Source organism: Hydra vulgaris, chromosome 06 (genome assembly GCF_038396675.1).
Source record: "Hydra vulgaris chromosome 06, alternate assembly HydraT2T_AEP".
NCBI classification, from domain to species: Eukaryota; Metazoa; Cnidaria; class Hydrozoa; order Anthoathecata; family Hydridae; genus Hydra; species Hydra vulgaris.
This window is the reverse complement of record NC_088925.1, coordinates 10442501-10454406: the sequence shown is the minus strand read 5'-3', so window position 1 is coordinate 10454406 and position 11906 is coordinate 10442501. Positions and strand designations below refer to the sequence as shown.

Here is an 11906-nt window from a genome sequence, read left to right as displayed (position 1 = left end):
AAATGTATAAATATTATCAAAACTTTATTTTCAAAAAAAATAAAGAAAGGCTTTTAGGTCAAGTCAAAAAGAATGACCTTTTCCGACTTTTCGAATGAAAACATTGGCGTTTGTTTACGATATTCAAGATAACAATAACATAAAAATGAATATGTAGTTTTTCGTCACTTAATTATTACAATACAATCTACAATAGTACATTTATTTTAATTACAAATAGGTTTACGCAAAATAAATAAAAACAAAAAATTTTATTTGAAAAAGATGTTTTATAAATCCTTATGATTTCAAACTTTATTTACTTTGCGTAGATTTGAAGTAGCAGAATAACAGATTTTTTTAATCCTGATTGGTTCTTTATTAAAAATTACCAAACAGCTACCGTAAAATATTAGGGATCGCAGGTTGGTAATAAAAATGGACGCTTGGTGTAGATTTTATACGAGTGTGATCGAAAACCTTTTTTAGATTTAATTACCCAGTTCATAACAAAATCAGTGAAACTTCCATTTGAAGGATGCTGAGAAGTTCTTTTCGTGCTATTAGACGTACTTTAAGTTTTCGAAAACGAAAGAATAAGAAAGGTGATTCTAAATCAGGATCTCAGCAATCATGGGAACACGATTCTGTTACAATTAAGCAGCAAGGTGGTTGCAGTTTTGCTGTTAAGGTATTTTTAGGAATTTAAGTATTTAAATTTTACTTTTACTTTTTTTTTTAAGTTACTTTATTACTTTACACCTTATCATAAGCTTTTGCCAAATCCATTCTTGGGTTTTCTTAGAACTTGTAAAAATAATGTAACAAATGCAGATATTGATTTTATGCTTGTAAAAATAGAGAAATCAAAAAAAAAAAAACTTTCCAATAAATATTGGTTTTATAGTATGAGTTTTAATACGTTTTTAGAGAATGTTATATTCCTTCTGTTTAGTTTGTTACTCACTATATATTATAATATACAATATGTATATATATGACTGGAATAACGTAATTTTTAACTATAATGATAGTGTCATAATTGCAAGAAAAGTGGGTTTGTGGACTTACTTATATATCAAATTATAAAAAAACTTTTAATTTTTTTTTGTATAAAGTGTTTTCCTATAAAGTTATATTTGGGATTGAATGAAGATAGATAAAATTTATTAGAACAAGAAAAATTACATGTTCTAAAGGACAGGTCCAAAGAATGGACTCTGAGTGTATACCCCTAAATACATATAAAATAATGTACATAATAAACAAATGTAATTAATAAAATACACGTTCAAGTTATTATTCATTCATTTACTTTATAGAAGCAGTGTTTTTCGAAATTGGAGAATTTTATTTTATTTTTAAACATACATATATTTCCTGCATTTACAGCTTCTGATGTCCTATTTTTCAAGATATTAACAACTTGTTGAGAAAAGCAATATTTGCAAATATTGAGATGATATTGTTCCTTGCAAATCTTATAAGTATGACCGCGGGTATATTTATTATTGTTAGCTCCAAAAAATGAACTTTTATTTATACAAACATGCATAATTTTGAAATATATAACTAAATCATGTTTTATTCATCTGAGCTCAAGAGAATCTAAACCAAAACACCTATAAACAGCTGTAATAGCTCAAACAACTAAGATTAGCTTCTTCTTTTTTGTGAATTGTTTTTGAATTTTTTCAATAGACTTTGTTAACATAGTTTGGTTTGGCAACCAAACTGAGGAGCAATATTTGTTTTTTGTAGTTTAGGTGGGAGTCCATAGTTATTCCAAGATCCAAGATAAAAGAGTAGGGTCAGGGGTCCAGTTAAGTGATCATGAATTGTAATATCTGTAAATGCTTCTGGTCTTTAAGTTTTAGCTTTTTAAAAACCATAAAACTGTTTTGATCATTATACTCAATAGCTGTTGTTCAATAAAAAATATTTATGTTGATCTTGAATTATGGTATAAAATCTTAATGTTGAACCATATTATTACTATTATTTTTATTATTGTTGAAAATTATTATAAAAATTTTAATATTTTAATTGCTTTAATAAATCATCTGATAAAACTAGAAAAACAAAGTACGATATAATTATTAATAAACAACCGTTAATCACAACAGTCTAAAGAAACTTAACAGTGATCAAATATTTTAAATAAAAGAAATCGTTTAATAATATATAAAATACTTTTATGTCTTATTTAAATCTTATTCAATAATATCATATAAATTAAATGCTTGTAACTCTTTTGCAGATATGTATACAAAACTAAAAGACACGAGTTTAAAACTATATACAAATTAATTTAAACTTTTTATGTTTATTTTAAAACAATGCAAAAAAACTCCAATAACTTATTTACAATATCTTTTTTAATATTATTTTTATTATCAATTAATTAATTTCTAATTTAAAATATTAAAACTTTTAAATAAGTAATTCATTAAACTTTCCCCCTAAACAAAAATCAATATTAATGTTTCATACAATGGGCAAATCGCTTTAGCATAGTTTTTTTATCTTAAAATTTTTCGGATCTTTAGTTATAATATTTTTTGTCTTACAACTTTATTTTTTATTTATAATCCTTAAATTACCTGGTGTTTAAAAAAATGATAATTAAAAATATTTAAGTTTTGACTGTTATTATTTTTGCAGTAGTAAATTTATTGTTTTATTTATTTTTATTAATTTTTGCAATATGATAAATTAACTGCTTCATTAAAACAGTGTTCGTGGTTCTTAATAAACCAAGAATTTAATGATCAGAAATATTTCCAGATATTGCAATTCGCAATCACTTAATTTGAGCCTTGGGTATGAATGTAAAATCTCCATAAAAAACTCCAAAGCTAAAGTTTCTCTTTAGCGTGTTTACCTTTACTGTGTTACAATTTTACTTTCTAAAAGCCTTTTAACATTTAAAACATTTGAAAGATGTCGAATTTACAATACTTGTACATATTATGCAATGTATTAATGTTTATTAAAAAGTGGAGCAGTTGTTTGTTTGAAGCAATTATTTAAATATTGTATTTTTAAGTAGATTAATTAATCTAGATGAACTAATTAAAGCTGTTATCCCTTGAAATAGAATTTTTTAAATTAAATGCTTAAGTGTTTTTTGTATCACAAAACCTTATTATTCATGAAAATAATTACTTTTGTTTGATATGACTGCATGAGTTTTAGAGCATACATTGTAAGTATTGCTTCAACTCTTCCATAATGCCATCTTTGAATTTAAAAAAATGGTTTTATGGAAACATGTCCTAACCTACAAATGTGTAACGGTTAAACTTTTTTTTTAATATGAAATTTGGTTGCTTATTAAACATAACAGCTAAAATTATAGCATATGGTTGAAATTATAGCATATAATTATCTCAACCAGCAATTTGGTCTCATAATGTAAAAAATATACATTATTTACATTATGAGACCATATTTTACATACAATAATTATAAACGTGTGGTAGACTACCAATTACCTATACCAACACATGTTATTTTCATATTTAAAAAAATTAAAAGAAAAAAACATTTGAGCTAAATTTTTTTTTATTAAAAATAATGTATATCAATAAGAACTAAACTTGTCGTTTCTGTTGATTTTTATTTTCTCCATTTTACTCTGTATCTCTGAGTCATTATAACATACACCGCAACCTGCAGACTTAATAGTTTATTTTTAGTCTGTTAAATTCATAAGAATTTCTATGTATGACATCATGGTAGAATATATATTTTTAAAGATATTGAATTATTTTTATCACCCAATAAGATTAAAATTAAATGCTTATTAGTTTTATTTAAACAATAAGAATTTCTTTTTTCGTAATTTTATCTATTTTTATAATATCTATTATATATATTTGTTCCTATCAAAATGATATTTTTATTTAAGCAATAGTATTTTTGATGAATTGTTGAAATGCTTTTTTATAAAATATTGATAGTTGTATTGATTTAGTTCAAATTGTTAATTTTTGTTAATTTTCATACAGATAAAATATTTTGCATTTGTATTTTGATAACCAAAAATAATGGTAACTCCATATCAATTTAAACCTTTAAAAAAAGTGACAAAAAACATGTAAAGTTTATAAAAATGAAATTGTTGAATAAGACATCGTCTATGAAATTTTGAATTTTGATATGGCTAAATTGCCAAAATTTGTTTGATATGTTTGTATTAACACACAAACATATCAAACAAATTTTAAAAAGTGGTATAAGTGTGGAAATTGCAAACTATATCACTTAAAAAAATGTCTTTGTTACATTGAAATTAAGACAATAAACATCCCCTATAAATAATTAAGCTTTGATTATTTGAATCAAATATTGATTTGAAAGTATGGCGGAATAGTGTCACAAAATTTTGATTATCGTTAATTTAATTGTTGAAAAAGCCTGCTGTCGCAAAGGAGTGCCACTATATCAACTGAGGGTTTGGGGTTTGATAGCAATTTTTTCTTTTATTATTCTTTTTTCTTTTTTTTTTTCTGTAAAAATCGTATGCTATAAAGATAAGTAAAACAAGTAAGCAGTTGCTGAAAATAACTATTTTCTACACTATTCCTTTTTTTTTCAACACTATTCTGAAGTTCATTGTTCAACACTATTCCTGTCGTCCAATTTAAATTGCCAAAGTTTCACATTTGCTTTTAAAAAATGTAATATTTTTAGTTTCGTTAATATATAAAATAGACAAAAATGTTTACGAAATGAATATGTATTTTTATACAATTAAATAATACAAACCAATTTTTTTTAATTAAAATCTTGATTAAGGTTTATATTTCATCATAAAAGTCATAATTTAATAACCTTTAAATATCAGTGATTGCAGTGACAGGGAGCCGGCAGCCTTTAGCCTCCTATTTTTTTCCGAATTTCCATATTTAAAATTATTTAAATTTGAAGATTAAAAATAAATTTAACTGAAAAAATTAACAAAGGGTATTTTAAAAAAAACTAAAAATTTTTAGAATTCTGATAAATCTAGAAATTTTTCAAGATTTTTGATTTACTTAATGTTTATGAATTAAACCTGCTCGAAATAAATTATCAAATTATCATTAATTATATACATTCAATAAATGCACATTAATTAGACTACCAACTCCCAACACATGTAGTGTTCATATTAAATAAAATGTTTTAAAAAAAATACATTTGAGCTAAATTTTTTTATTAAAATTAAATAATAAATATTATTTAATTTCAATCAAAATAAGTTAGCTCAAATGTTTTTTTTTTTTAATTTTATTTAATATAAACACTATAATAATATTTGCACACACAATAATAAGATAATATTAAAATAAATATTTATTTTTAATTTGAATTTATATTTCATTAATTTTTAGTTAATTTTTAATTTATTTAGTTTGTGAGTAGATTTAGTTTAGTTTTAAAAGGATTCTAAACATATTATTTAAAGTATAAAAGGAATGTCTAATAGGAATGGTCCATCTTATGTCTCTTTTCTTTAAAAACATAATCCACAGGTAAATAAATTTTTTAATTGATTTAATATCAACAAAATGATTAGATTAATAATAATTTATTGTTTAGTATTAGAACTCTCTAAATTTATCTTTATGATAAAATTGTATATGAACTCATAAATTAGGCAAGTGCCAATATATTTTTTTCCTTCAGTATAATCCTTAATATTTAATCATGCAGATTTCAGGTAAAAACAATATTCCATAGAAGGATATATCAATTAAATCTTTTTTAATTAGAAGTAAAAGAACGATGAGCACAATAGAAACAGTGTTAGCAATTCTGAGTTTGCAATGGATTTGATGTTTTGTGATAATGATTAGTCAAAAAATTTTGCTTTTGTTCAAGTTCATTGAAATTTTGTTCAATCATTGCAAGCTTCATGCAATCACAGAAAAGATATTATTCAAGATTAACCTACTTTTGTCATTTTATTAAGTCACATGCATTTGCAGTGATTGTTTCTATGTGTTAAAAAAAGACTTGAATCATCTTGTTACTTTTTTTTAATCTAGGTAAACACTTTGGAATTCTCACCATTATCGTGTTTTCCTGATTCATATATTTTACAGTCTTCTGTTAACCACTATCTTGGTCTTTAACTATTTTTCTTCCTTGCATAGTAGCTCTCTACCTAAATTACAATTTCTTGCAAGTAAGAATGAATTTATATTAAAAAGTTTGTATAAGTAATTTAAGGGCTTGAAAGCACCGGTAGTGTTTTTTTTTTTTTCTATATAAATTTTTTTTTAATATTTAACTTTGAAATTATTGAAAAATTAGCAAGTTGTTTCTGGAAAAATATTTCATCTTTATAAATTAGTCATAAAACAGTCTAGATTGAAACATAAATAATTTCATAAATGGCTTTAAATTAAAAAAAATAATATTCGATAAAAGTGACACTGGATTATAGATAATTATGTTATAGTTTTTCTACTGTAGAAGATTTATATGTATAGAAAGTTAAAGTTTTTGTACTGTTGGTTTGTATTTATAAAAAGTTATAATTATTCTACTGTAAGTTTGTATGTACACAATATATAAAAAAGCTAGATATAACTGTAAAGGTATATCACATAACCTTCACACCTTTACAAGTATATCACATATCCTCCCCCTTAGAAAAGATAGAAAATTATACCTAATCAAGGTAGAACACTATGTCATTAAAGTAGCAAATTGCACCACATATGACCATTTTTGGTATATTTTCTAACCTAAAAGGTATAATTTTCCTTTTAACCTAAAAGGTATGTAATATACCCTAAGGGTAGAAATTTTTACTTTTTCTTTTTGGTGTGTGTAAATAGTTATAGTTTTTCTACTGCTATTTTAATTTTTTCGTTTTGATTTTGCATTGACATGCAGTTGATATGAGAAAAAAAATTATTTTCATTATAGTATTTAGGATGTTTAGAGGTATCAGAGTCTCGAGGAACACAGGTTTGTTCACAAGCAGCTCATCAAATGAAAATGGTAAATTTTTCTCATATTTGAAAATAATTCAAATATTGTTTGAAATATTTCTTAAAAAAAATATTTTAATTGTTCATGGTAATTTTTCTGACAAAATTGAGTTATGCTATAATTAAGATTTTATTAAATATCTTAATGGATTCTAGTTCCTAATTTACTCAAACATAATTTTAAATTCTAGTAAGTTACTAATCCTATAGTTTTTGTCACATGATTTGTAACATACTATTTAATATAAAAACTATATAAATTTTTTATTTTGTCTTTTTTTTTATTCACTTTAAATTTGTGTATGTTTATGTTAACTTTTTTTGTTTTTATTTTTTAGAGTTCTACTGGAAAAAGAAAACAAAGAGTTACACTCTGGGTAACTGAAGATACATTGCGTGTTACTGATGATGAAACTAAGGTTTATTTTGTATATTATTTAGTATATTAAATTTTACAGTAACTTTTTAAAACCTTTTTAAATTTTTTTTATAACCATCATATTTTTGTTAGGTCTAATAAGCAAATATTTGCTTATTAGACCTAACAAAAATATGATGGTTATAAGACTGCTCTATTTTTATATAATCTTTTCATTTTTTGTCTTGATTCATTTTCTTTGCATTATTTTTTTTTTATCTGAATACATGTGTTATAAATATAAGTTATTTGTTTTAATGAGCCTTTTTGAGGGTTATTAAGTAAAACTATTTTTTAAATGCTTTATTCAATTTTGTTCATCTTTTAAAAATAATATTTTCTAAATAACATTGTATTAGTAACTGCAGAATATAGTTACATGCATCCATGGCATATTATATTTAATATGGCATATTATCTTATTTTTTGGAGCAAAAGTTGGAGGGTAACTTTATAAAACAAAAGTTTTATAAAGTTACCCATTAATCATGATCAAACAATATACTACGTAAAAGTTCTCCATAGTTTACTTAAATATATTTGGATAAATTAAATAATAAAAGTAATTAAAAATATCATTAAAACAAAATATTGTTTATTAATGACTTGGTTTAAAAAAAGGCATTGTAGGTAATTAAGATACGCAGACTACTTGTCAAGAGCTGTGAAAAGTTGCTTTATTAGGTTGATATGCAACAGTGCCATAAGCATTTCTAGGCTCTATCGATGCTCCCAATTTATGTTGTTCTTTATTATGGACTTAGTCTGTTGTTGCTAGTCCTTTTTGTGATAGTGTTCTTTGACTTTAATGTAATCCTCATTAAGATGCACAATGTGAGCTGTCAGGTAGTTGACAGCTCACTTTGTGAGACAACAGACAGGTAGTTGTTTCTATTTTCAGTTTGCTTTAAATTGTTTTAAATAAAATTAAAAAGTGTCCTTTATTTGGACATTATAGATAAAGAGAGCTAGAACTTTTACAAAGTGTTCAAACACATAAATTTCCTAATAAGGAATGTTTTTTTTACTCAAACAAAAAAGTTAAATGTTGGTATACGTTGGTATATGCTCTTTTTCTTTTAAGTCCTTGAAGAATATTCTTTTGTTTAATAGTCTTATATAATAGTTAAAATAATTCCAGCACCGAGCTTAAAAGTCCTAATTTAAAAATAGCACTCAAGAACTTGAGGTTTCACAGGTCTGTTTTTAAATTTAAGCTTAAATTAGAATTCCATAATATACCACAATTGTATTATATTAAGTTATTTAACATACAAAATCTTGATTGGCATGTTACATTTTGAATAAATTTTAAAAGATTTTAGTCCACAGTAAAATCTAATTAGTTATCTTGCAGACCAGATACTTTACGGAAATATCTTGATTGTTTAAACTAATAACCAACTAGCAGCAATTTTTTGAAAACTACCTTGAGAATGGCTATATTTTTTAGAGTCTTCTTAAATTCTCTTATTTAAATAATCTTAAATTTAAAATTTCAAAAAACTTTGCAAATTTTTGCAAAATTTTTGCAAACTATGCAAATTTTTAACACTTGTTTATAATAATTATAAGTTTATTTGAATGGAAACTGCAGCAAGGTTTTGTTATACCCAGTGGCATAGCAAGGATCATTCCTGGAAATCAAAAATATATCGATATATAGTTAACAGTATTAGAAGTAACAATAACAAATTTAGGTCATGGCACAAGTGGGGAAGAAAGTTTTATTTAAATTGTAAATATTTTAAATAGTTTTTTTTGTAAAGGTATCATTAATTTTTGATTTTTAAAAACAGTTTACAAAGTAGAAACATTTAATCGCAAACATTAAATGAGTGTAAATAAAAACTAAACTATAAAAAATTTAAATCTAAAAAATAAATTATTTTAATTCTGTTCATAATTTTTTTAGACTTATAGATATATTATTCGTCTTATGAAACCAAATTTTTTTAACTCACTTTATTTTATTGTAAAACAATTTGAACGAAAAAACTGAATGAGAAAAAACAACAAAACATTAAACATTTAAACATCTACTTATAAACCTTTTAAATAAAAAAAATAATTCTTTAGTTTTTTCTTTTAATGTTGTAAATTGTATAAAACTGCTTACAAAATAACGTTTATAAGCAGTTGTATACAATTTACTGTATAAAACTGCTTATAAACATTATTATAAGCATATAAATGCAATAAAATAACGTTGTGAAGTTGTTTTATATTAGCACAAATCTTTTATATTGGCAAAACAACTTTGCAGTATTTTTTTATTGTTTTATATAGCTTTTTAAAGTAACAATTTAATACGCTTTATAAATAAAACATGTTTACTCGCCAGTATGAATGGGGTATTAAGATGGTTGCCCAAGAAACAAATCTTCTTTTTTTTTCAAAAAAAACAACAATGTTTGGTATTTAAGTGTTTCTTTAGCAGAATTTTATCTTCAAAATGATATATGAAGCATATGTATTTATTCAATATAAATCTTCTATTTTTCATTTTTATATAGTTGTATATAAAAATTAACTTTAGTACAAAAAATCTATTGCACGAGATCAAACGTAATACAAATATATATTTTTTTTCAAATTTGAGTTTTTTGAGCTCAGATTTTCTTTTTGTTAGATAATTTATCTTACAAGTTTTCTTTTCAGCGCATTTTGAAATGCCTAGCGTTGTCAAAACAAATTGCATGGTCAAGTTGTAAAAACAAAATAATATGCATGGTCAGGAGATGCGTTCGATTGCACTTCTTTAATTTTTATCGGACATGTCTGGCAAACTATATTTATCAGAAAAATTGTCCAGTACAAAAAAGTTAGTTATTTCGAGCCCTATATATATATATATATATATATATATATATATATATATATATATATATATATATTATATATATATATATATATATGTGTGAGAATGATTGATTGAAATAATTTAGGTATCGTCTGTATATAATTTAGTGTCTTTAGTAATCCCTCTACATAAGACATTTATATATATATATATATATATATATATATATATATATATATATATATATATATATATATATATATATATATATGTCCAAAAAAACAATTATGCAGATAAGAATATATAAATTTATATAAATTATCAAAAGACGAATACAATAAGTTGTTAATGAACGCTACTACATCTAGCTATAAAAAAACCAACCCTGTAATAAAAGATTACATTAATAAAAAAGGAAAAACTATTCTGAAGAATCATGACGTTTGTAACAAAATCAATATAAATAGTTCTTCCAATTGTTTCACTACATTAAAAGGCCATAAACCTAATTTTTTAAATAATCCTAATGTTCGTCTAATTAACTCAGCTAAGAATGAAGTTGATAGAATAAGTAAGAATATTTTATCAGATATTAACACCAACCTAAGAAATATTTTGCAATTAAATCAGTGGAATAGTGCGCAAAATGTAATATATTGGTTCATCAATGACAAACATTTTTATAAATTCTTTATTTTCGGCATCGTTGACTTTTACCCTTCTATTAATGAAAAGCTACTTATCAACTCCATAAACTTTGCAGAGCAATACATTTGATGCTCCATTGATGCTGATCATAAATCTTTAATTCTCCACGCGCGTAAGTCTTTATTATTTACCAATGACCAAATGGATTAAAAAATTGAGCAGTTTGTTTGATGTTACCATGGGTGCATTTGATGGAGCGGATATATAGAGATGATGGAGCGGATTATATCAAGGGGATGGCCTAGCCGTGTTTAATAACGAAAGCGGTCCAAAAATGGAAAAAATTAAGAAGCATTTTACTCATTTTTACAATGCTTCTTAATTTTTTTCATTTTTGGACGCTTTAAAAATATTTAAACAATACAATCTCTGTATTTCCATTCAATCTAATATGAAAATTGTTAACTACGTTGATGTTACATTTAATCTTAACAACTGCACTTTTCAACCTTACCATAAACCTGATAGTGCGTTAAATTATATCCATGCTAGTTCCAACCATCCACAAAGCATTTTAAAACAATTACCAACCTCAATTGAACATAGATTATCTTCCAATTCTTCAAGCGAAAAAATTTATAATGACACATTAGAAAAGTCTAGATTTTACACCAATCTCCAATATCATTCAAATCTAAATCCTTCTAATACTAATAAACGAAAAAGAAATATTATATGGTTTAATCCTCTTTTCAGTAAAAATGTGGTAACAAAAAATGGACACCTTTTCTTAAACTTAATTGACTTGCATTTTCCATTACATCATAAGCTCCACACAATTTTCAACAGAAACACAAAAAAAGTTAGTTACAGCTGCATGCCAAATATTCGATCAATTATTAATTCACACAACCAACAAATTTTGCATCACAAACTCACTGCTAATGATATAAATTGCAACTGCATTAAGAAACCGAAATGCCCGTTAAATAACAAATGTCTATCAAAAAATGTTGTATATAAAGCCACTTTAGCATCACCTAATCCCAGTCTTACAGAAAAATCG

General features: G+C 24.2%; 1 protein-coding gene across 1 annotated transcript in view; it reads left to right on the top strand.

Moving 5' to 3' along the window:
- Positions 1–208: 208 nt before the first annotated feature.
- LOC100197543 (protein numb homolog) overlaps positions 209–11906 on the top strand; it is a 25102-nt gene continuing 13404 nt past the window's right edge. The window contains exons 1-3 of the mRNA XM_065799185.1: positions 209–670; positions 6907–6981; positions 7310–7390. Coding sequence (XP_065655257.1) covers positions 518–670; positions 6907–6981; positions 7310–7390 — 309 coding nt within the window. The 5' untranslated portion in view covers positions 209–517. The remainder of the gene's footprint in view (positions 671–6906; positions 6982–7309; positions 7391–11906) is intronic.